General features: G+C 39.0%; 1 protein-coding gene across 2 annotated transcripts in view; it reads right to left on the bottom strand.

Annotated features, from left to right (window-relative positions):
• Window positions 1–27,180, bottom strand: part of LOC138814055 (TBC1 domain family member 4) — a 157,478-nt gene that overhangs the window by 20,766 nt on the left and 109,532 nt on the right. The window contains exons 6-13 of one of the 2 annotated variants that reach the window (XM_070002845.1): window positions 26,905–26,996; window positions 26,550–26,666; window positions 23,607–23,726; window positions 17,681–17,755; window positions 15,961–16,187; window positions 14,068–14,232; window positions 3,209–3,369; window positions 741–950 (exon numbers count right to left, since the gene is read on the bottom strand). In XM_070002845.1, the coding sequence (XP_069858946.1) occupies window positions 741–950; window positions 3,209–3,369; window positions 14,068–14,232; window positions 15,961–16,187; window positions 17,681–17,755; window positions 23,607–23,726; window positions 26,550–26,666; window positions 26,905–26,996 (1,167 nt within the window). The remainder of the gene's footprint in view (window positions 1–740; window positions 951–3,208; window positions 3,370–14,067; window positions 14,233–15,960; window positions 16,188–17,680; window positions 17,756–23,606; window positions 23,727–26,549; window positions 26,667–26,904; window positions 26,997–27,180) is intronic. The other variant, XM_070002847.1, reaches the window with a different exon arrangement.

The following is a 27,180-nucleotide window of genomic DNA, read 5'->3' as shown; positions in this document are numbered from 1 at the left end:
TAATCCTAGCTACTCAAGAGGCTGAGATCCATGGATCACAGTTCAAAGCCAGCCTGGGCAGAAAAGTCCCTAAGACTTTTTTTTTTTTTTTTTTGGGGGGGGGTCCAGTCGTGGGGCCTGAACTCTGGGCCTGGGCGCGGTCCTTCAGCTCTTCAGCTCAAGGCTAGCGTCCTACCACTTGAGCCACAGCGCTTCTGGCTTTTTTTCTTTTTGCTTATGTGGTACTGAGGAATCGAACCCAGGGCCTCAGGCATGCAAGGCAAGCGCTCTACCACTGAGCCACCTTCCCAGCCCTCCTAAGACTCTTATCTCCAATTAACCACTAAAAAACCAGAAGCAGAGCCGTGGCTGAATTCATAGAGCACTAGCCTTGAGCAAAACTCTAAGAGACAGGGCACCAGAAATGGCACCAAAAGAGAGACAGAGGGAGAGAGACAATAAGAAAGAACTATGTATATCATATTTAAATCCTCTTCTTAAGCTATGCACACTGATATTAAGTTTCAAGCACAAGAAATTACAACCATCTCATTATCTTCACTCTTCATTTCCCAAATATACCCTATAGGCTTCTGATATTTTCCTTCTATTAAACAAAAAAAGGCAAATATTTAAATCTTTCTGTGTCATATAGAAATATATAACTCACAAAATAGGAATGTAAGAATGATTAGAGTCAACAGCTAGTCTAGTCCGAGTACATACACACCCCAAGCCTTCAGCCCTGTGTGTCTGCTAACCTTCCAGTTTCTGGTTCTCCTTCTCCATTCGAAGCAACAAGATTTGCTGGTGTATAGCTTTCTTCCACAAGCTCTTTAGTTCTTTTGATTTCTTTTTCTCTTCAGCCTTTTCTGGGTCATCGTCACCAGACAGGAATAGAACAAGAGGCTCTTCCTCCATAGTAGGAGTGAGTGGGGACAGGGGTAGCAGCTCGTTTTTGTCCAGTCCATCTGCAGAAGAGAAAATAGTGAGAGGCATGCCTTAATCCCCAGCCAGATGGCAAAAATTTCCTCAAGAACGGACACTCCCTTAATCTAAGATTCTATACGTAAAGGTGCTCCTAGTAGCTAGTCGTTTCTGGAACTATAACTTACAAAAGTTCACTAGACTAAATTCCCCTTCCAGATTTCCCTCTTGCAGTGAAACGAATGCATATGTCATTCCCCCACTTCCTCTTTCTACCTAGATCGGCTCCAATGTGAGCTGGCTTTTCCCCAGAGTCCCACACTTCTGCAATTCATCTACGTATATTCTCTGGTTACAACCTGGGACGGTGTGGGTAGGGTCTAATGATCTCCTAAACCCACATCTATGGGAATGCCTCAGCAGACCACAGCTGAGCCATGCTGGGCCTTTCCTGGCTGGGTACCACAGCCCTGTTGCTCCCCTATCTTGAATAGTCAGTCTCCTTAAATCACGTCCAAGAGCTCTTTCTCTCTCATTCCTCTAAGTCAATAACTTTCCAAGGAATAAACATGATCAGAACTCTTAAAATATTTCAGTGATTGTTAATATCCCAGAGAACAAAGTGCAGACGACTGGGAACTAGGATGTAAATCCCCACCATTATACTATGACCTCAAGTCACCTTTGGCCTCAAGTCTCAATCTCCCATCCTGTATACAGTCTTTCATGCTAAGCATCTCACAATCGTCCAATCTCACAGTCAGCCAAACTCTCTCACAAGTCTAGAACTTTCCTGACACAAATTTTTCCTGGAAAGGAGGGTAAACCATTTTCTGTGAGAATTAATTTGAATCAGTAATATCAGTTGCTTTCTTCTTTTTTGTTTTGTAATTCATTAACCTATGCCTTTTTATTTAGGGTTTTTGATGTGTGTGTGTGTTTAATGATTTTATGGTTCCACTTACACCTCTTGAACGCTCTATACACCTAGATTTTGGCTTTCTTGGTTTCACTTTCCTGGTTGTGAATTGTCCTCAAATGCCACACAATTGTAATGTGTAGAGAATACTGTGTTCCCATTCACTCTGTTTTCTAGGAGTACAGTTTTGAAACACATGAATTGTTTCAATGGCCTTTTTCTTTGCAGTGCTGGGGATCAAATCCAGGATCCCAATCTCATGTATTCTAGGCAAGTGATCCACCACACCACTATATCCCCAGGTAAATGTCCTCTAGCCAGCCTGCCTGCCTGCCTGCTTGCTTGCCTTCCTCCCTCCTCCCCTCTCTTCTTTCCTTCCTTCCTTCCTTCCTCCCTTCCTTCCTCCCTTCCTTCCTCAAAACTGTGGTCAGTGAATATAACAGATGATCACAGTGAAAATTCTTAAAATATCTTCTGGCCAAGTATATAATTTTTATGAATCTTTCATGTATGTTAAAAAATGGATGAGTTTTCTCTAAGGGGCAAAGCTCTGTGTAAATATTAGATCAAGTTTATTCAATTGTGCTATTCAAATATTAATTTTATTTAACTTTTCTTTGTCTAATTTTCAGAGAATATATGTGTTAAAGTCTCCAATGAGAGCTACTGGTTTATTTCTCTTCAAAATCATTTTCAGTATCACTTTCTAGCTCTCAAGACTGTGTTATAAAATATGTTCTCATTGTAATTACACCATTTGTTTACTCTAGTAAGCCAATCATTCAGAGAAAGCTCCATGTTGTCTTTTGTTTGATATTTGCCTGGTATAATATAAACTCCATGCTTTCTTTTACTTGATATTTGCCTAGTGTAATATATTTATTTCTTCAGTATCTTTGTCTCCTTATTGTGTTAATCTTGTGAAAAAATTATTCTGTCTTGCTCTCCCAATAATTAAAAAAAAGAAAAAAGTGGTGTCTTTTTCAGTTTTTCCACAGTTTGCATTTCTGTGGAGTAGGCCATAACAGGATTTAGAAACCCATTTATGAATTTAGCCACTCAACAAGCAGGTACTAAATGTCTAACATATCTTAATGATCCTAAAAAATAAACCACTCTATCAATACAGAAAGTTATTTCTCAACTGTTGCTTGTTCACTTGCTTGCTCTTTGCCTGGTCTCTGTCCTTTTATCGCTCAAAGCTGATGCTTCACCACTTGTATGAGACCTTTACTTCCAGCTTTTGGGTGGTTCATTGAAGGCAATAGTCTCCAATGAACTGGCTTCATTCGAAAGGTGATCCTCAAATCTCGCCTTGTGAGTAGCTAGGATAACAAGGCGTGAGCCACCAGCATCCAGCTCTTTTGAGATTGCCACACAGACCTTTCTGCTGCATAGCTGAGGGGGATTTGTTCATGGGCGATGCAACCCGCAGGAAAATACGCTGTCGCCAGGAGATCCGACGCGGAGTGACAGGGGTTCCTCCGACGTTCAGGGACTCGTTGCTACAGGTGGACGAGGTCCGTTTTCTTCCTTCTCCATCACTGCAGAATGCCAGCAAATACATAACTTGCAAGGAATATTGCAAAGCACAGCAGTTCGTGAAAAGAAAAATGCTAGCACAAGCCATTCACAATTCCTGCCATGGAGAAGCGCAAGGCACAGGCAGCTTGGAGCCAGGCATCGCCAGAGCTGAACACCCAGGCTACACACTTGGGAAAACTGCAATCCAGGCTTTGGCCCCATGAGAAACTCACCTGTTTCTACTCATTCTTTAGTAGCAAGCAGTCATGCTTTTAATGTGAGCGACAGTAGTCTTTACATGGAGAAGGAAAGGCTGCCTAAGTAATGAACTCCCGCTTTGCCTGAGAAATACACCTACCAGTTTCTCTACACAATGTAAATATTCTATAAAATGCATGGACTGAGCTATGCTTCTAGGTCATGTAAAATAAGCTGGCAAAGACAACTTCAATCTCTCTAGGACTGTTAAGATCTGCCTACAAACTGTTAGCAACCAATAGCTGTGTGTGTCAGAAAATAAGCAAAAGAATACAAGCAGAGAATAGTCAACTTGGGGATTACTGTTAGCTGATATTTTGCTTTTGTGCCCAATCTGGGGCTTGAACCCAGGGTCTGAGCACTGTTCCTGAGCTTTTTTGGCTCAAAATTAGTGCTCTACTTCTTGAACCACAGCTTCACTTCTGGCTTTTTTTTTTTTTTGTAAGTTATTAGAGATAAGAGTTTTATGGACTTCCCTATCCTGGCTGGCTTCAAACCTTGATCCTCCAACTTCAGCCTCCTGAGTTGCTAGGATTACAGGCATGAGCCAATGATGACCTGGCTTTGTTAGCTGATTAAAAAAAAAAAAAAAAGTTCACCAGGCTCCAGTGGCTCACACCTGTAATCCTAGCTACTGAGGAGGCTGAGAACTAAAGATTGCAGTTCAAAGCCAGCCCCATCAGGAAAGTCCATGAGACTTTTATCTCCAATAAAAACCACCAGAAAACCGGAAGTGGCACTGTGGCTTAAGTGGTAGAGTGCTAGCCTTGAGCTGAAGAGTGAGGGACAACGTCTAGGCTCAGAGTTCAAGCCTCATGACCAACAGCAACAACAACAACAACAACAAAGCTGGAGCCAAATGCAATTAAGCCAAGCTCAAAAGTGGAGGTGTGGCTTAAGTGATAAAACACCCAAACTTTGAGCAGAAAAGGACATACTATTCCCAAGTTTGGAAGTTAGGATGGGGAGAAGGTTATTTCACTACATCTGTATATGTGAAAGTCACATGGGGAAATACTGGTCTGCTCTAAAATGTTTCATTTCCTTTTTAAAAAGACCACTCCTGAGTTATTCTAGACCTACATATAATAGGTAAACATGACTCAAAGTTACTTTTGAGACTAATTCTGGAACCAGGTGACCACACAATAATTGTGGTAGGTGGAAGGAATATCTTACTTTTTAAAGCTTCAAAGCCCTTTCCTGAGCTTTCCTGAGCAATGACAAATATATTAATATCTTCTCCATTCTCCTTGTACATAATGATACAAGAGAAAAGTCTAGGACTTTTAATGGAATCAGGATGTTTTGTCTTAAATCAAAAAAGAAACCCAGCTAAAAAAACCCAAGCCTCTCAGATACAATTACTAGGCAGACAGTAATTCAATTTTATGACTGTTAGATTTTTCATATTTCTAATCATCAAGTAGTCCAATAATTTCTAATCTGGAAATGTTGCTCTTGGGATGTGCTAAATTAAGAGTAAGAACAGGACATACCTGATGGGGCTGATTTTCTGATAACAAGTGTCAGGCTATAATGATATTTTAAAGTAGCTGAAGATATGTCTCCATTGTCACACCCCTTTTGCTATCTGTCCCCATAAAATGACCTTACTAAGTTCCAGTGCCCCTGTAAAACTGAATAAGCACACTTTTCTTCACTTCTGCTTTAGAAAACAGTAACTCAATTATTTCCCTTTTAGCATCTGTGATTCAAATGCTCTCTATATAATATGTACGTCTTGGTAAATATTCAAAGTCCTCAGAACGTATTTCACCACAGCTACTGGCTAAAATAGCCACCTCACTATATTGCTAATTTCTAGTACCAATGGGCAAATAGTAAGTACTCAATAAATAAGTATTGAACATATGAATATTTTAAAAAACCACATAAAACATAACTCTGAGTTAATATTTAGTTAAGAGATACAGACAAAAAAACATTGGCTGGGATAACCTGTTGGAAATAAATAAAAGTCATGACTTTTCAGCTTTTCTGGCAACAAGTTTTAATAGCTCTAGTTGCCAAAAATAGGCACTGAGCTGTTGTTGACTTTGGTAAGCACCAGCAATAACAATACTGTTAATAAACAACAAAAACTACCTTTTTGTTCCTGGTGTTGACCCTCCCTTATAAAAGGCCATTTCATTTATGCTTTGAAAGCTAAATGAAATACGTATGCTCAAGCACCAATTTCAGTGCTTCATAATCAACATAGTCTCTCTTTCCTCAGACTAGCGCTAATAAAACTAGAGTATATCAGACCAACAGATTCTAAAAATGTTTCTATTTTAATTGCTGGAATTAAAATCAGCTTTTAATTCACTGTTAATGTCAAACCAAATGTTTAGAAAGTACTGAAAACCACACTGAACTGTCCCCGTTATTGGTATTGATGATTATGAAATACAAGCTTTGGGGAGTGTGTCAGTAAATACATGCAGAAAGCACTCTGCCGTTTGCCCACCAATACATATTTTAAAATTCCATTGCTCCAGGAAATGGAAACAAGAGGTTATATAAATTTGGTTTTTTTTCTTTTCTTTCCATCTTGTTTGTTTATCTGTCTTTAGAAGGGTCGGAAGGCACAGAAATGGAGGGGCAAAAAGTGAACGAATGCAGCAGTGGTACTCACTAGATACTATGTTGAAAATGAACTATACAACCTATGGGTGGAGGGAAAAATTGGGAGAAATCTAGGAAAGGGGTAGCATTGTCCAAAAAGAGATGTACTCTTTACCTGATTTATGTAACTATAATCCCTCTGAATATTACTTTTCTAATAACAATAAATAACAGAAAAATTAAATAACATAAAATACAAATAAGAAAAAATAAAATTCTACCTAAGTTCTTCAAGTCTATAAATGTGAATTGATGTGAATAACCCAATTTCCTTCCTATATCGGGACTGTAGCAGCCAGTAGGACCCAAAGCTAGCAGTCAAAATCGAAGCTAATATTATACTGAAAGGAAGAATTTTCATGATGGATCAGAAACACAGATCTTGTTCTAAGGATCTGCATTCTCAAAAGCAGTTTGTTGATGAGGGGCAAGTTGCTCTGCTTCCCTCCATAAGAGAAGGTTTGTGTTTGGAAGTCAGCTTTTAGGGAAGGACTTAATGAATATACAAGTGTAACTTACAGCTACTCAGGGTGATTTGACATCTGCTCAGCAGTCAGGCTCTCTTTGCATTTTTATATGTTTCCTTTCAGACTTTTCTTCAGATGTACTTGGATTGCTTTTTTTTTTCTGCTGGCTTTTGTTTTGTTTTTGCTTTTGTTTAGGCAGTACTGGGTTTGAACTCCTAAGGACCTACTTTCCTACTAGGATAATGCAGATATACCTTGTACAGGAGTGAACCCATCTATTGGCTAACAAGTGTCCTAGCAAGCAGCAAACCTCCTTCCAATTCTCTCTCCTCAAACTAAAGCTACATCACAAAAAAACCAAAGTTAATGAACGCACACTGACTGAATCTCTTAAAGCTCACAATGCATGACAGCTTAAAGAGGTATATCAAAAGAACTTTCCTTTTGTTCTACAGGATCCACAGTACAATTTAACTCAGAACTGCACCAGAAACACTAAGACTATCTCAGTCAGATATACATCTGTCATGCTAAGGAAAGTTTTTACTAGCTAAGTTGAATTCAGATTCAGCCATCCTAGTGGAAATCAGTATCTAGTGTCTGAGCTTCAAAGTGAGTCAAAGTGATAAATGAGTCAGTGGAACAATGTATAGAAAAGGACAATGAAGAAAATAAGAGTTTTATTTCCTAAACTCTACACACTGCATGCAGATTTTTTTTTTGGGGGGGGGTGCTGGTATGAGGGCTTGATTTCAGGGCCTGTGCGCTATCCTGGAGCTTCCTTGCAAATCTAGTACTCTACTAGCTGACCACATATCTACTTCCAGTTTTGTTTTGTTTTATTTTGTTGGTGGTTGATTAGAGATAAGAGTCTCATGGACTTTCATGCCTGGGCTTGGCTTTGAAACACAATTCTCAGATCTCAGCCCCCTAAGAAGCTAAGATTACAGGCAGGAGCCACAGGTGCCCAGGTGTGAGCCACAAGTGCCTGGCTTCTCTGCTTTCTTCTACTTTCTGTCCTTGTCTTATGAGAGAAGCACATATGCTCACTGTCCCATTTGGGGACACTAGCAACTGCATTTCTTTACAACTTCAGTCAAAACACAATGGTAAAGCTAGGACGAGAATGAACTTCCCAAATGGAAAATCCTCAGAAAATTACTGTAGTGACAAAATTATCGTGATTAAGATAAAAGGTAGTTTTCTTTAGAGCTCCAAGACTGGTGTGCACGCACACACGAACACACACACACACACACACACACACGCATGCACACACACACGCACACATACACACACACACACACACACACACACACACACAAAGGAAGAAGGAAGGGAAAGGAATGAAAGAAAAGAGAAGGGAAGGGAAGGGCAGATGTTTACAGCTATACAGGTCAGCAGGAATTCTGGATGTCTTCCCAAGAAAGCATGTAAGGTCATGACAAAGAGGTGTCACCAAGACATCCATTAGGGAGAACTGGGTGCTTCTTGAATCCAGACTCAAGGGATACCCTATGCAACTTAGCCATCACCAGAGTGATGAGAATTAAGATGAACTAAAATTAATACTCATTGACACAAGGAGAAAAGCAGATGCTATCTGCTGGGTCTATTTCTTCTAGGTTGAGTTTTTCTCCACCTAAGAATTGGAAGATGCTCCTTCTACGGACATATTATATCTCCCAAGTAGGAAATTCATTTTAATTTGTTTTTAAATTAAATTTGACTTTGATTGGAGGCCACAGCTCTGTGCTGGGGAATGTTAACCTGGAATAGAGTAGAAATAGTATTGCTGTCTGCAATCATCTTCCATTGTGACTCGTGACCTTTACACAAAGGCTCATTTGCCCTCTATGTGGCCCTGGGCTGGCATGCATTCAGCAAGTCAATTCAAACTGCTTCTTAAGCTAATAGTGACATTCACAGGAAGAATTCAATCATGTTTTAAATGAAAGTATTTAAACCTCTAGTCACCTTGATTCTGAAGCAGTGTCCTGTCTAGTACAACAGGAAACAAGAAACAACATTAGCACACAGAGAAATATGTCCCAAATCAGGATTTAGAATAAAAAGGCATTTCCATATGTCATCATAAGGATACTTTTAACAATGAACCATGATAAATAATAATGCTCTTTTTATCCATAAAATAAGATAAATATAAAACTGCAACTATACTGCAAGTAATTCATCAGTCAAAACCTTATATTTTGTAAGGGAATGAAAGAAATAACTATCAATTTTTTAAAATCTGTCATTTACTTTGACTAATTAGTTGCAGTATACATAATTTTTTAAATATAAGCTTAAAATCAGAGAACTATAATAAGTAATAGAGATGCCTGTGGAATATTGATACATTGATGTTAGAATAACACATTTCATCATCAGACATAATTATAGTTTAACTACCAAGCAAGAAAAGAATGTTACATGTTTACAAATGAATTGGAAGTAAGATAAAATGAAACCTACTCTTATTCTCTATCTTTTATCTGTGCAAATAAATCCACTACCTAACAAATATTCTGTGCTAACTATTGGAAACTGGGCTCTTTTTCTTCAGCCTGTTTAATAGTAACCTAATGTGTTCTTAGCAATTCAGGACGGTAGCCCTGGTAAAGAATGCTAATTCTAAAATTTCAAGTTAATATGCCTCTTAAAAATAATAGTATTGGTAGTCTATATTCTACCCTATCTTTCTTACTCTCTTGTTGATTGTATGCCTACAGGTTTTATGCAATTAATAAGGTATTAGGTAACCAACATGAAGTAAGGAGCCTGGGTCTAAGCAACAGGTCTTAATAGGGGCTGGGAAGTTGGCTCAGTGGTAGAGTGATTGCCTCACATGCATGAGGCCCTGGGTTTGACTCCTCAGCACCACACAAACAGAAAAACAAAACAAAACAAAAACAAAAACAGAAGTGGCACTATGGCTCAAGTGTTAGAGTGCTCGCCTTGAGCTGAAGAGCTGAGGGACATCACCCAGGCCCAGAGTTCAGGCCCCATGACTGTTTAAAAAAAAAAAGTCTTAATAATAGGACATTTTTTAGTTTACAAATGTGTTTTGAAGTGTTAAGTTCCAGAAAACCCTTACTCTCCTTAGATGACTGCCTCATGATTTCCCTTGATTGTGTCCACATCTGATTTGTTTTGGCTTGTATTTAAAATCCTTGTTAAATTCGAGTGTTCACTTTTTTTTAATTTACTTTGATCATGTTCATCTGATTTGCCTTCTACTTTGTTAAGATCTATGCACCTTGTATGGCTTGGGGGCTATACAGTTGTAGGTTAGTTGTATTCAGGGCAGTAGGGCTTTGTGATTGGAGTTCCCCTGTCACCCGCTAATGCTCCAATAAAGACTCCAAATTTGGAGTCGTTTTAAGTGGTGCCTTCTCTGGTCTTATGACTGGTTCATAAGACCAATAAACTGACAGGAAATTTATAATTGGTAGTGTTAAGTAATTTTTCCTTTAAGTATTCAAAATAATACTACATATCATGGTAATTGTGTATACACAGTACTATCTCGAAAAAGAAAAGGTGATCACTGGAGATGCAGAATTCAGAAAAATTGAATTAAACCATGCTCCTTCATGTCTTTGTCCTCAGAAAATACATCCCAAAGTATGAACTGTATTTTCTGAGAATATTCGTGATAACATGCAATATTCACAAATGGCTTAGGATAAAGATCTATGCAAATATGTATTTGAAGCTTATAAATGGACACAGAATGATACAGAAAATATGCAAAAACTTAAAAGGTCAATGATCTAGAAATGAGACTACAAGGAGTCCTCTGTAATATTCTTGCAACTTTTCTGTAAATTTGATATTATGTCAAAATGTAAATATTAAAAAAAACACTCTCTAAAAGACTTTAAGTAGTAAATTCATATCTAAGTGACTTACTGTCTGAAATAAGTCTGAGTAAATTTTTTCAGTACTTTCACTACAATAAAGATACTTGCCAATAATGCCTTATATATTTATAACTACATATGAAATATTAATAAAGACCTTTTTTTAAAACCTAAAAATGATCATATGTCCATCCACAGATCATAGATAATAAACTCTGACGTAGTATGAATACTCTGACAAATTCTGAATACTATGAAGTAATAAAAATCAATTAAGGTACACATAAAACCATGAATAGGGCTTGGTACCAGTAGCCATAACTATAATGCCAGCTACTCAGGAAGTAGAGATTAGATCAGGTTCAAGGCCAGCCTGGTGGGGGAGGGGGAGTTTTCGAGACCTTGTAGTGGCATGCTGTTGGCATCCTAGCTATGCCAAAAGGCATAAACAAGAGGATCATGATCCAAGCCAGCCCATGCTAAAGTGAAATTCCATCAAACTATCTCAAAATAAACAGAGAAAAAATGGTTGAGAGGGTGTGGCTCAAGCAGTAGAATGCCTGCTCAGCAAGTATGAAACCAAGAGTTCAAAAAACTGTACTGAGCCGGGCACCTGTGGCTCACACCTGTAATCCTAGCTACTCAGGAAGCTGAGATCTGAGGATCATGGTTCAAAGCCAGCCCGGTCAAGAAAGTCTGTGAGACTCTTATCTCCAATAAACCACTCAGAAAACAGGAAGTGGTGCAGTGGTCAAGTGGTAGAGCGCTGGCCTTGAGCTGAAGAGCTGAGGGACAGCGCCCAGGCCCAGAGTGCAATGCCCAGGCCCAGAGTTCAAGAACCACGCCCGACAAAAAAAAAAAAAAAAAGACAGTACTGGCCATCCCATCCTCACCCCCACCCCCCCAAACAAACAACCACCGGAAACAGGAATGAATCTCACAAACCATTGTCAATGAAAGAATCCATATATAAATGAATAGCTGTTATAAAGTTCCAAGCTTTATGTAAAACTGTCCTGTGCTGTGTGCAGTCAGTGTGGTAGAGATGGATGGAAAAATGAGAGGTGCTGGCTGAACAATGGAAGCATTGTGATAATCTATGTAGCCATGTGCTTATGATTGGTATTTTTCAATACAATTATTTTTTTCAAAGTATTTTGACCTATAGATTTTATGGGGTCAAGCTAAGAGTGTACCCCCTTCCCACCCACCAAAAGAAAAGACTGGTTTTTAGAATTTTTCACAACCAAGAGTACTCAAAATTATTTTTAGTGGTCCTGCAAATGGAAAACATCTCTACATGTTCAAATGTAAAGCCCTAAAATAACAAGGCTATTGAAAAGTAGCTGAAGTTAGCCCTAAAGTATAATTGTTTTCAGACTTCGATATCCTTTCATGAGAACAAGTTGTGTAGGGACAGGAGAAGTGATTGATAAGAATAATATGTACAACTAAGCGGAATTTCAGAAAACAAACTAACCACTTTACATTAAACAATACAAAAAATCTGTTAAAAAGAAAGAAAGAAAAAAAAAACTAAGTCGCTTCTTATGTAGACTATACCCAACTCAGAGCCAACCTTTGCCCTTCCCAGTGACTATTTGGATTGCTAATTCTAGGCATGGCTCTGTTTCAGGAAGGAAACCAGGATTGCCCATATGCTCGTGCGAATGAACCATGAGAAACTGTAGCTCTGCTGAAAGTGATATATTCGTATTGGCAGGCATTTTATAGAGATAAAGTAAACTGATGACCTGGTGGGTAGAGATTGTTGGTTCTCTAAATTCATAGCATAGTCCATATATATTTTACTCTTGGAGCTAACTTCCTGTAAAATTCCTCCCACAAGATTGCCTTGAAAATACTCGGAAATAAATTCTTCATCTACTTTCTCCATCAGAAATCAAATATAATCTTTAAACATGACTAGCCACTAATTCAGAGTGTTTAGATTCATTAGCTGTATGGATTATCTTTTGTAATATGAAAAAGTAGCAAAAGTGAACAAAAATATTCAAAACATAACTCATCAAATAACTTATCAAATTAATGAGGGTTGTCTGTTTATAAGGTAACTTTTAGAATTCCCTATATATAAAAGAAAATAGGCTAATTTAGTATCCAAGATTTCAGTGACACACAAGCTCATTAATACCATATGGTTTTTCCCTGAATATAAAAACTGTTCATTATCAGACAACTAGAAACAACTCATTCAGCAAGGCAGTATATATGTTAAATAGAAAAACATACAGCAATAAAAATGAATGAGTCAAAACACCAAATAGGACAGAATCTCACCGATTTCTAACTCAAAAATAACCCCTTTAGAAGGGTTAGCACAACACTTTCTAGAGACTGCCGATGCTATGTTAGTAATTAGAATGATAAGAATAACTTCATAGCCAGGCGCCAGTGGCTCACGCCTGTAATCCTAGCTAGTCAAGAGGCTGAGATCTGAGGATCATGGTTCAAAGCCAGCCCAGACAGGAAACTCTGTGAGACTCTTATCTCCAATAAACCACTAGAAAACCAGAAGTGGCACTATGGCTCAAGCAGTAGAGTGCTCACCTTGAGCTGAAGAGCACAAGGACAGCGCCCAAGCCCAGAGTTCAAGCCCCATGACCAACAAAAAAAAATAAAAATAAAAATAACCTCATATATAACTGCAAATTTCAAATTCTAAAAAAAAGTCACTAGAGCTAATTTTGTGGAGCTAAAATAGCAAGCAAGTGTAGTAGTTTATCTATACCTTGGGGAACAAAATAAAAATAAAAACAAATCATTCAGGAAATCCCTCATACTATCTGAATGGCTATCAATATGAACCTGTACCTTTATCATATGTACACTGAGATTCAGAAAAGCAGACTTGTCATTTAAAAAATAATCAAAGAAATACCTACAAAATATTCTATGTACTTAAAAATAAGAATTATATTGCTGGAAGCATAATTCAAGTGGTAGAATGCTGATCTAGAAAGTGTGAGGTCCTGAGTTCAAACCCAGTATCTGTATATCTATCTGTTATATCTGTATATAAAAGCCAAATCTATATTGGACTTATCCCTTTGGTATAGCTGTTTGAATCAGTGGCATTGGGTTCTGTGAGACTAAGAGAAAAAAAAAAAGGCATGACTAAGGAAAACTGGCCTAGAATTGTTAGCACCAAGACTCATTCAGAAAAGTACAAAGTTTACATTCTGGGCCTAAAGCAAAAACAAAACAAAACAAAAAACCAAGCAAAACTAAAAACAAGCCATTGATCATTTTAAAAATTATAATTGAAAAAGTTAATAGCTTTTAAGTTACTCATTTTAAAAGGTTTTCTTAATTGATCAGAATTGAAATAAATGCATTATAAATAGATTAGAACAAGAACACAGAAGGATGTACAAAAGTCACTCCAAAATTAATCAGCCACTTTTTAGTAATATCATCAGTATATCACTGGAGAAAATTTTGCTTTGCAAACAGAGCACACTGATCTCACCTGAGTTCATTTTCATACTGTGGGGACAGTCTACCTGAATTCTGGTAAAAGCTTTTCAGGAAAGAGGGGGCAGTGAAGGAAGGGGCAGAGAAGGAAGTGTGAAGGCTTGGAAGGCTGGAGGAAGAAATACTCTCCTTGTGCATGCGTCGAGCTGACAGAAGAATGCTGAGTACAGAAAACACAGCAAATTTGTCTTAATTTCTATTTCAGCACAATCTTCATTCACTATGAAAAGCATATCAACAGATTCTTGTTACGCACTTAACCCTCCTTTGAAATCTCAGGAAGGAATCTTACACAGATTACAACAAGAGCATGCAGTTCTCTATTTAGATGACTACACTAAGTTTCATCTCTTTGAAAACTGAATTTCTCATCTGTGCAGGGTGCCTTTCCATCCAAACTCAGCTCTCAAAAAATTCATAACGATCTTAAAACAAATGTTTGTTTTTACATGCAAAAGACACACTTCAAGGCAAAAACGTAGGGAAGCACAAATAATTACAGGAAAACAAGTTCCAGAAGGAAAAACTGATTATGAGTAGTTCAAAGAGTAACTTTTTCAAGATAAAAATGCTTACTAAATACTTAACAGTAACATGTTTGGTTGTAGAAAATCAGCTTACCTTTGGCTTAATAAACATTAACATCTGTGTTCTTTCCTAAAGCCAGTAGATTGTACACTAAATCTGCCTCAGAGCTCTTTTTTTTTCTTTAGAAGTTCTTCATGTAGCAAGGTTTTACAATGGACCAAGCTTTTATAATGTATCAAGGTTTCATGTTTGTAAATAGAAATTATTTGAGCTTATACATTATATTACAAAATGGATGAACTTAGATTTCTAGTGTAAATAATCAACGGTTTTAATTCTTGAAAATAATTTTTGCTGGAAAAAAGAAGTTTGTTGTCTTGGGTAAAAATAAATAATCATAATAAAAATATCTTAGGCTACATATGAATACTTCAACTCCTTCACATATAAAAAAATCTGATAATAATGAATCCTCTGGGCTTATTCTATTTTTATATCAGAAGTACCAGACTTCTACATTCAGAAAACAGTAAGAATCCAACCATACCCTCCAAGACATGCCATTCGCATAATATGCTATTTTATATAAAAAATTTTTGTCTTAAAATTTAGTTGCTATTCATTTCTCAAATAAGCATCTCATTCAACCTTGTATCAAATAGGTGCAGAAAGAGACCAAAAAAAGGAACGACTTTATCATACTCCTTCTAAGATATAAATATCTAAAATATAATTCCTAATCTATGCTGTACAGTAACAAGTAGAATCATCCTACTATTTCTTACCAAATCTCAGACTATTGTGTTATTTTTAAATGATCATGCAAGATAATTTCGAATATACATTGCCTATAATAGCGAGGACAGATAGTCTTTTTAGATCACTTTTTTTTTATAGAGTTTGCAGTCCTTTTCGTACTTCGCTTTACTTTATTATATAATAAAATGCAGTGGAAATACATGCACTAAAGTAACTTAGGCAATGATGGTAACCCTGGTATTTTGCTGTAAGCTATCCTCTTCACTTGTAGTGACCTTGCTAGCTTAAAAACCATCATTATGGGGTCCACTGAGTACGTTTTCAGACTAAACAGTTGCATGGTATTTTTCTGTCTTTCTCTGGAAGGGTTGGACAAGAGCAACACTGTCTATTCAAACCGCATTAACTCTTCTCTCTGGGTGAACCTTGAACCTTTCCCCTAGCCACGTAAGTAATAAGCCCATCCTACATATTCCTAGGGTCTTGGCACAACCTAAGAGTTAGCTCGACCATGCAGTCTCCATCCTCCAGGACTCCAGAATGACCCAACCACGGCGAGAGAACGTGGCTTCCTTTGTCCTGGGGAAGGGCCCCAGCTTACCTGCACTGCTCGCTGGAGCTCTGCCTCAGCAGCGGCGAGCGCACCCCAGGGGCCCTGCCATCCTGGAGGTTCAGCTTTCTCCTGCTGCTCGAAGGAGGGTGGCTGAAGGTGTGCGCCCGTCTTCGGAACTGCGGGGAGTCCGAATCTTCCTCGGGGAAGGCTTGCCAGGCAGAGGACAGGGGCGAGGCTGGTGGGGTTCCTGGAGGAGAGTCCCCTGGGGAGTAGTCCTGAAACACACAAGCACCAGAGAGGTCACAGCAGACCCGTCCCGGGCTCACTCCTTGCGGGGAGCCTCCTCGTCCTCACTCAGCACTGAAGGAGTTTTCGATTTCGTGTTCTTGTTCTTTTGCTCAATCCATAGGCAAGGCTAATCGGTTCTACCACAACCCTTTCCTTCTGATAAGCAGCTGGACAAGAGCATTGTAGAGCTAGTGAAAGAGGTGATAAGAGAAGGTATTCTTCACACACACACACACACACACGTCCCCCTCCCCCAAGGCTGTGGTGAAATGTCACCGCTAGACTGTACTGTTCTCATCGGGTGCCTCAGGATGAAAAGAGATCATGACCCCGAGAGGGTGGTGTCTGTGTGTGCCTATCTCTTAATTTCCGTGACAGATCTGCTACATGCTTCCTGTACTGTCAAAACAATATCCCAGGGCCTAAGCGTCAGGAAAATAAAATCAAGCCTGGGAAGTATCTACCTCCATGCTAGATGTTTCAGCCCCACTACATGATCCCTGGGGGAGATTTCTTTTGAAAAGACAAGAAAAACAGGAAATGAATTGTAATCTGAGTTGGGTTGGAATGCATCGCCCACTGCACGAAGAGACATAAATCTTGCAATTCAGTCAGGTATGCTGTTTATACTTTATGAAACAGCCATCCCTTGCTGAAGGTTTAGCTTGATAAACAATGGCTTAGGGATAACAGACTCATAGCTAGCCAAATCCCCAATTCATCAACAAAAATTTAATAAAAAGTTTCATAGTTTTCCATTTATTAAAAAAAAAAAAAGGTTGCCCTTGCTACAGGTTACATGATGTACAATGCAGGAAACAGGAAACCAAACCTACTGAGAGTTGTCTATGAGATAAAGAGGCTAATGCTGCAGTTGAAATGATAAAAATTGAGGAAGAAAAGGAGCATGGGAAAACAACCACAGAAATCAATGTGTAAGTAGAGGAATTACATGGCTCATTCTATACGGCTTTGGATCAACAGTTGTTCAATATTGTCTGCCAAAGCATGAATCTACAAACAGTAAAAAGCCTTATATGACATAGACTATATAGGATGCGTTCTACCCAACATGAGTAAGTGTGACTGCATGAATAACACGTTCATACTCAGAAGTGTTTCATTTAAAATAATAAAGCCTCACATATATATTTTTTAAAGCCACAAAGGAATATACATGCCGAGTGGTTCACACCTACAATCCTAAGTACTCAACAGGATATGAGCTCTAGGATGGTTGCAATTAGCCTGTGACACTCTCATCTCAATTAAATGCCACTTCCAGAACTGGAGCAGTGACTCAAGGGGTAGAATGCAAAAGCTAAGAGACATCACCCAGCCCATGGGCTTAGGCCCCAATACAGGCACAAAACAAGTTTTTTAAGGCCATAAAGTCCCACTATAAACCAATAAGGCATGCAGGGTACCATATCAGTGTTGGGGTTTGCTGAGTCACAGTTAGGAAGCTCTGATCAGATACCTTCTCTGAAGCAAGACTGTTAGACCGCTCAAAGCTGTCCATACTTCCGAGTCGACCTCTCATTCTGTTAGCTCCCTAGGTGAAGAGAATAAAAACAATCCTTTATTTGGTTTGCATTTTTACTTCCAAATTCTTTTATGCAAAGTAATTTGAGGTTGCCATTCCATATGAGCAAGATTTAATCCTTTGAGGGTCCAATCAAATCTGCCACACACACACACACACACACACACACACACACACACACACACACACACACACACACACACACACACACACACACACACACACACACACACACACACACACACACACACACACACACACACACACACACACACACACACACACACACACACACAGCTGGGTAAATGAAAGTATTCCCAACCTATTTCTATCAGGTTTATGTCAGAGGCTAGATAATAAGACCTAAGATGAAACTTTTTGAAGATATTTTGGTTCCAAGGTTACCAGGAGATCAGTGAGAAGTCCAGTAACTACTGAATATAAATGTAGAAGGTACATTAAAATAAACCAAAAAGTCATGAAGGTAATATTTTAATATAAACAACCTTCATACCACACACTAGAGATAATATAATCCACATTTTAAGGATTATAATAAGTGGGTTAAAAAGAAATAGAACATAATCCCAATTTATAAGAGGCTGAGGTAGGAGAACACATGACCATACAAGATGATGCTAAGCAAAACAAATCCCAAGATATGGACACAAGAGGTTTTCCTTTGTTTTGTTGTTTTTAATGTACTATGAGATTTTTTGTTGTTTCCTTTGTATGTTCTTCCCCTTATGTATATTGCCTGCTGTCACTATATTTGATTTGGGTGTCCTGCATCTTGTACACATATTTGTCTAATTTGGGGAGGGGAAGGGGGATAACAAAACACTGAATCAAGGATGCAGGATGACCCATTGCAACAATGATACGCACAGGACAGTATATTGGAAATGATCTTTACAACTTCGGTGGGGGTAGGAGGGATAGTAGGAAAAAAACAAAGAAGTGGATAACAATATTTGACAAGAAATGTATTCATCACCTTACTCATGTAACTGTTACCCCTTTGTACAGCATCTTTACAATAAAGTAATTTTTTTTTAAGTTTGAGGACAGCCTATGCTAATAACTAGTTCAAAGCCAGTCTGGAGTCGAGAGAGGGGACAGGAAGGGAGGTGGGAAGATAAGGGAATGGAAGAAGGGGCGGGGAGAGAGGGGAAAAGAAAAGAGAGGAAGGGCAGGGGAAGAGAGGGGATGGGAAGGAAAAGAAGAGAAGGGAAGGGGAGAGGAAGGGAGAAGAGGGGGATAAAAGAGAGAAGGAGAAGTGAGAGGGAAAGAAAGAAAGAGAGAGAAAGAAAGAAAGGAAGGAAGGAAGGAAGGAAGGAAGGAAGGAAGGAAGAGAGAGAGAGAGAGAGAGAGAGACAGGGAGGAGGGAGGGAGGAAAAGGGAGGAGAGACTGCCTTGTAAAATTTATTAATTTTGCTTTACTAACTATAATGCAAAACTACTTCAGTAAATTACTTCACTCTAAATTGGATATCAGCTAGCTTCAACGTTTGTGCTATCAAAGCTCATAATGAAAAAAAGGGTGATCACTAACTCATTCACATTTTGATCCTTATTCCCCAAAAACAAATTTAGAAATGATTTATACTGATGCTCCTAGTACTGCCTAATCTTTCCCCTTCTGGCACTTGTCTGTTGGAGTCCTACTGTGGAGGATGAACATTTTCATTTATATATCTGCAGATGTCAGTATTCTATAATACTTGCCATTATAACCCTGGTTGGAGCCTGTGTAGATGAGCAGATGTTTCTCTCTGGAGCTAAATCTAAGTTTACTCTTGGTCATTCTGAAATTTCACAACTATATGTCTGGACCTGACACAAAACAAATGTGTACTTTCAGAGCTCATTAAATCTGGTGAAAGACATGTGCTCTAGCTCTAAGAAACTCTCAAAATTACTTCTCTGAAAATTCCCAGCATGCCGTGTTGCTTCTTGGAGCTGCTAACCTTTGAGTTTTTTATTTCCAGGCTGCAACACACCTGTTCACTTATGACCTTGTTCTATTTTTCCATTGCTTTGCCATTTTGTTCTATTTTCCAGAAAAATTTTTTTCAGCTGTAGCTTCCTAGTTTCTTACTAGATTCTTATTTTGTGTATAATTAAGATCACATGTTTCATTTTGTTTTGTTTTGTAAGTCCTGGGGCTTGAACTCAGGGCCTGGGCACTGTCCCTGAGCTTCTTTTGCTCAAAGCTAGCACTATCACTTGAGCCACAGCTCCATTTCTGGCTTTTTCTCTCTATGTGATGATGAGGAATCAAACCCAGGGCTTCATGCATGCCAGGCAAGCACTCTACCACTAAGCCACCTTCCCAGCCCATCACGTATTTTTTTTAACAATTCTTTCTTGTTTTTTGTTAATTATTTTATATTGGCAACATCCTAATTTGTTTAATAGAAGCAATGTTTATTTATTTATTTATTTATTTGCTTATGTGGTGCTGGGGAATCGAACCCAGGGCCTCATGCATGCAAGGCAAGCGCTCTACCACTGAGCCACCTTCCCAGCCCCTGTTTATTTTTATCTGTATATTCTGCATTAGTCACAGTTTCCTATTCCCCTAGGTTGACTTTACGACAACAACTGTATCAATAATACAAATTCAGAGTTGCCTCTGATGGGCAATATGTTGTGACAGGCATTTTCCCACAGTATTATTATATCATTTAATCTTCACAACAATTTTTTAGGTTGATATAATTATTCAGCTCAACTTCACAGACAAAAAGAAGAACTTCTGATAGGTTGTGCTGTCCAAAATCTACCTAGCCAGTAAAAATAACAGCCATGCAAACACAGAACTCACACTATCAAAGCCAAGCGCTTGAGCTCCTCCTTCCCATACTGCCTTCCTAAGGGAGAGCTTTGTGAAAGATAGCCTCACAATAAAATTAATTCGCCTGCGTTAATTAAGTGGAATTTTGCAGACATCAAGGTTATTTTAGTTCTTCAACACTATGCTGTAACTAACTTTGTACATCTAATAATAAACTCTATTTGTGGCTAGTAAATCACTGGGTTACTATGTGGGGCCATGAGGAAAACATAGTACAGACCAAGCTGTTTTCTGCTATTTTTAGCTCCTACTTCATGCCAACCTGCATGGTGATTTGATGACTTGATGACAATACTCAAATGGATTCTGAACTATTTTCATTATTACAAGGCAATTTAAAGTTGGCCACCAGTGACTCACATCTATGATCTTAGCTACTTACCTTCAGAGCCAGCCCAGGCAGCCTTTGAGACTCTTATCTCCAATTAAACACCTAAAAAGCCAGATGTGGCTCAAGTAGTAGGACACTACCCTTGATCAAAAAAGTTCAGGGATAGCACCCAGGCCCTGAGTTCAAGCTTCAAGATGGGAATAACAATAATAAAAACATAATGCAATTTAACTCATGTATATTAATTACTGTTTTATCCTTGTGTGTTTGTTTACACAAAGAAAAACAGACCTATTTTAAAATTGTATTCTAATGCTGGGTGCCAGTAATTCTATAGCTACTCAGAAGGCTAGGATCCAGACAATTGAGGTTCAAAGACACTTGGAACAGAAAAGTCCTCACAACTCTATCTCCAATTAACTAGCGAAAGTCTGAGCTGGAAGTATAAATCAAATGGTAGATCACGATCTGATCAAGCAAGCCAAGCAAGTATGAGAACTGAGTTCAACACACACACACAAATTGTACTCAACCAAATTGTACTCTTATTGCCACAGACAATGGAAATTATTCTGAAGAAGGATGACTCATATTTTATATTAAGAACTACTTTGGAAGTCAGGTGCTGGTGGCTCATGCTTGTAATCCTAACTACTCAGGAGGCTGAGATCTGAGGATCGTGGTTCAAAGCCAGCCCAGGCAGGAAAGTTGGAGACTCATGTCTCCAGTAAATCACCAGAAAACCAGAAGGGCACTGTGGCTCAGAGACAGGGCCCAAGCCTGGAGTTCTAGCCCCACAACTGACTTTAAAAAAAAAAAAAAGAACTATTTTGGAAATTTTCAACTGAACAAACAGCAGCTAGGAACCAGAATACAACATTCTGTTCTGTCTTTCAGCTTGGAGCAGACAGCCTTTGCCATTTTCCTACAGTCTGATTTTATTCCCAGGCCATGCCCTTTCCCTTGCATTCATTGTCTAGTGTTAATGAGTTGGGCTTCTAAACACTTTAGAAAATGAGCCTACTTCATGAACAGTTACAGTGCATTAAATAAAATATTTTGACATATAACAATGACAGCAATTGTAAGCAAAGCTGTATGATTCATGTGTGAGTAATTTTCTATTATACAGCTTGGAAAAAACTGAGAAATTGTATTGCGAAGCCCTGATGTTTCTATGCAACCCTTCATAGACAGGGAGCTGCCGGCCTTCCTAACAAGTTCATTCTACCACACATGAAGAGAGCGAGACCTTGTTAGGTCACAAAATATATGGTTCTTGGCATTACTCCTGGAGACAAAAGCTACAGAATGCACCTTGGCCAAAATAGATTGGCCGTGCTTTTGCTGAGAGACACACCAGCAATTCAAGGCATGTGGTAGGAATCACTTCAAAGTCAGCCACGCAGGCACCACACAGAACGCCAAGGTGCTAAATGGATATAAAGCAAGGCTCTAAATACCCACTGGGTGCTTTGTAAAATGGCGACAGTTCTGAGCTTACCATTGCATGTATCACTTCAGACCCATATAATGTATTTGCTTAGCACCGTTACATAACAGTTAATTGTTTTGATAATATGAGGTGAGACAATATTACTATGCACATTTTAAAAATGGAGACACTATGACTTAAAAAAGGGAAATACGAAACTGGATGCTGGTAGCCCACGCTTATAATGCTACTCAGGAAGCTGAGATTTTAATCACAATTCCAAGCCAGTTCAGGCAGAAAAGGTTGTGAGACTCTTATTTCCAATTAACCAGCAAAAAGCTGGAAGTGGAGGTACAACACAAGTGCCAGAGTACTAGCCTTAGCAAAAAAAAAAAAAATCCAAAAGAGAGCTCACTCAGGCCCTGAATTGGAGCTCCAATAGTGGGGGGAAAATAGCTTGGGGGGATGGGAAAAGAAAGGAACAGAAAGAGGGAAAGAGAGAGGGATGAGAGAAAAAGAAAAAAATAGAAAGGGTAAAAAAATCATCTTAGTTCATAAACATAAGTCTATAAAGGCTGGGTCTTACCCTCAAGTTCCCTGAACACCTATGTAACTGGATTTTCTAATTTTTTAGATTTGATTGATTGATTACAGTTTCTGGCACGTGAACTCAGGGCCTGGGTGCTGTCCTGAGCCTCTTTGTGCTCAAGGCTAGCACTCCACCACTTGAGCCACAGCACCACATCCAACTTTTTCTGATTAGTTTATTAGAGGTGAGTCTCATAGACTTTTCTCCCAGGTTGGCTTCCAACCCCTACCCTCAGATCTCAGCCTCCTGAAAACAGAAAAGCTTACACAAAGAAAAACAGACATACTTTACAACTATACTCTAATGCTGGGTGCCAGTAGTTCACACCTGTACTTCTAGCTACTCATAAGCTAAGATGCGAGGATCTTTTTCGGGGTGGGGTGGGGTGGGGGTAGGGAGTGTTGAGACAGATCTCACTACATAGGCCAAGCCGGGCTACAGTTTATCACCCTCCTGCCTCTGCTTCCTAAGTGACGGGGTTACTGGTATATGCCTGTAAGAAACTGTCTTAAAGTAGTAACTAAATTAAAGTTATTTTAATAGGTTTTCTTATTTGGCTGTTTAAGGAAATATTTCTTTACAATGAAGCAAGACAGTCAGAAAACATAGGTATGTTTACCTAAAAGAAACTCAGTTTCCACTTACCCTTGAGAAGATATTTTCCAGGGAGCTGGTTAAGGATCTCTTTGCTTTATTTTTCAAAATGTCCAGCTTGAATCTTCCACCACTCGTTACATTTTCTGGGATTGTACTATTTGAAATATTCTAAAGAAAGAGAAAAAGAAAAATGTGAGTTTGGACATATTCAAAATTAAATGAGGTTTTAATACAAGATTAACAGCCATTAGCCAGGCAGTGGTGGCTCACACCTGTAAATTCTAGCTACTTAGAAGGATGAACTCTGAGGATCACAGTTCAAAGCCAGTCTGGGCAGGAAAGTCCATGAGACTCTTATCTCCAATTAACCACCAATAAAAGGCCAGAATTGGGACTATGGCTCAAGTGGTAGAGTGTTAGCCTGGAGCACCAAAGCTCAGAGACAGCAGCACCCTGGCCCTAAGTTCAAGCCGCAGAACCAGCACCAAAAAAAAAAAAAAAAAAATAGACTGAGGCATTAAAAACCACAAGAATTCTTCTGTAGTTTCATTATTGTATTAAGAAGTAATAATTTAAGTTCTACATGGTGAACCAAAAAAATTATAAGGCAACAGTTTTAAATTGTAATAAAAAAAGAAATATTTTCCTTCATGCTTATCTTTTCCATTCACATATTCTTGCTTCATTTCACAAACCTTAAACTTCAGATGTCAATTTCTCTTAGTATTTCCATTAACTCCCATTACCCCTTCCCAATACACATGCTTTCTATCCAAATTATTGAGTAAAACACAGGAAGGAACCCACTTCAAAAAGAAGAACACCTTGCAAACAAACTGAATTGTAACAATGCCTTGGCGTGATTTCATTTAGAACAGCAAGTATTTATCAGTAACACTATCAACCATATGAGAGGCTATGACATGTACTCTAATGTATTAGGTTCTCTGTATTTTCTTAATTTTATTTTATTGTAAAGATGCTGAACAGAGGGGTGACAGTTACATGAATAAGGTCATGAGTACATTTCTTGTCAATCATTGTTACCCCCTCCTTTGTTTTTCTCCTACTATCCTTCCCTCTTCCAACTCTACCTCCCTGGATTTTTTATCCCATTGAAGTATGAAACTATTATGTATATTATTACCTGGTCCTCAGTAGTTTAATTAATTAATTAATTAATGCCAGTGATAAAACTTGAACTCAAGGCCTCCTGCTCTTGCTTGACTTTTTTTTTCTCAAGGCTGCCACCCTACCGCTTGAGTCACAGCTCCACTTTTGGCTATTTGCTGGTTAATTGGAGATAAGAGTCTCACAGTCTTTCCTGCCTGGACTGGCTTCAAACAGTGATCCTCAAACCTCAACCTTCTGAGTAACTAGGATTATAAGCATCCAGCAGTAGGATTACAAGATCCACCAGCATCCAGCTAAAAAAAAATTAAATGAAGTTTATAATTCACTAAGGAAGGGAAGAATAAATCAGAGTACATATAAGTACAAGAGCATAAAGGCTGGTCTCACTGGTCAGAGGAAAAAAGCATGCACAGGATTCAGAGAGACAAGAGAATAGAGACAGTCTCTCTCAGAACTGAGGGGTGTGTATTGCAAAGTCACAATGACCAAACCCAGGTTAGGGAGTCAGTGAGGTAACAGACTGGAGTACTGGGAAGCATCCTGAGCATGTGAGGCCAGAGGAAAGCCCCAGAATGATTTTGAAAACCAAGTAAACAGGAAGAACACTGGTCTGAATTTATAACAAGAGAAGCATTTTTGTGAAAGCCACTTTTTAGGGGAATTTTTCTCCAAACAGTATTTGAAAACATCTAAAAGGTGAGAGAAATGAGAGACCAAAAGACAAAACTAGATGAGAGACTTCGGTGCATGCAGTATTAGTGGGGCTCACATCATTGCTGGCTCTATCAAATCAACAAGTTATTAGCGCAAAGCCAAACATGGCAGTGTATGTCTGTAATCCTATTGCTCAGGAGGCTGAGGCAGGAAGAGTGTGAGTTTGAGCTAACCTGGGCTATAGAGGGAGACTCTGTTAGGGCATAGAGGGAGTTAGTGATATAAAAAAATAAATAAAGTAAAATGATCTTGCTTTATCTCTGTTCAGCTGGGAATAAGTCCTAAATCATGAGCATAGAAATGGCATCCTTGCCAGGCACTGGTGGTTCATGCCTATAATCCTAGCTACTGAGGAGGCCGAGATCTAAGGATCAAAGCTCAAAGCCAGCCCAGGCAAGACAAATCCATGGGATTCTTATCGCCAATTAACTGGCACAAAAGTCAGTCATGGTAGCATGGCTCAAGTGGTAGAATGGCTCAAGTGGTAGAGTGCCAGTCTTGAATAAAAAAAAGCCAAGTGAGAGTACAAGCCTAAGTATCAGTACAGAAGATAAATGAAAAGGAAAGAAGAGAAGAAAAAAGAAAAGGAGTGGAAGGGAGTGAAGGGAAAGGAAGGGAAGGGAACCGGAAAGGAAGAGAACAGGAAAGGGAAGGGAACAGGGAAGGGAAGGGAAGAGAAAGAGAGAAGAAAAGGAGGAAAAGAAAAGGGAGGAATTGCATCCCTTAGGGAGGAATAGCATCTCTTAGTTTGCACCTAGATACCTGCTCACATATCACCCTTGCTTTCACCTTGTTTAGTCCTTTCAGTCTAAGCTTCTGATGAACTAAAACATCTAAATTTCAAGATATCATAGATTGATATAACTAAGAACCCGCATTCATTCTACAGCATGACATTTTGAACCTAGTTGACTGTGATTTTAGCCCAAGTCCACAGATACTCTTAAATTTGAGAACTAGAATCCTTTTAGCCCCATGTGCATGGGCCTACTGCATTGCTGTAAGTCTTTTACAATGCAGGGAAGTGGGAATCTGATAGGATGTAGAGCTGAAAAAGAGGAGAGCACCAAGGAAAGAGCTCCTTCCTGTTTCCTGTGCACCTACAAGACCCGACGCGCAGAGGTCAAGGAAGAAACATCTCACCGACACGGCTGGCCCTTCCCCGGTATGCACATGTGTCTTCTGCTTGCTCTCACACAGCTGCCGCAGGTGCAAGATCACCAGTTCATTTTCTTCCTGGTCACTTATGGGCTTCATTTTCTGTTGAGAAGACAGATCAGGAGAGTGCACACAGGGTAACCCAGCCTCTCTTCTTTCTTGATTCTCACTTTGCTTTAGCTATAAACATCCCTGTAGCAATGGCTTACACAACAGTCAGTCCCCCAAGACATATGTATTTTTTTAACTTCAGACAGAAGTAAAAAAGAACTGACAACATCAAGACCCAACTCTCATTCTTTATTTATACTGAGCTTATGACAACTACCAATGATGGTACCTGAACTCGCTCAAAGATGTCAGCTTGCTCATTATCTGTCAGTGATGAGAGATGTCTCTGGATCACCAGTTTGGCTCTTGGTGGGTAGAGACCTGAAGGGAAGGATGAGGACAGGAGTGAGGTGGAGGCTGGCCACAAAGATCAAAATGTGCACCTTGCAATGAGCATCACACTTACTCTTCTCCAGCCAGCCTTAACTTAGACTTCCACACTGAACCCTTGTTCCCAACACTGAAGCATTTAAAACCTGAAGTCAAATTGCTCCATTCAAATTAA

Source organism: Dipodomys merriami, unplaced genomic scaffold (genome assembly GCF_024711535.1).
Source record: "Dipodomys merriami isolate MVZ:Mamm:240054 unplaced genomic scaffold, mDipMer1.0.p SCAF_6, whole genome shotgun sequence".
NCBI lineage: Eukaryota > Metazoa > Chordata > Mammalia > Rodentia > Heteromyidae > Dipodomys > Dipodomys merriami.
Note: the sequence above shows the minus strand (reverse complement) of the source record. Positions and strands in the feature narration are given on the sequence as shown.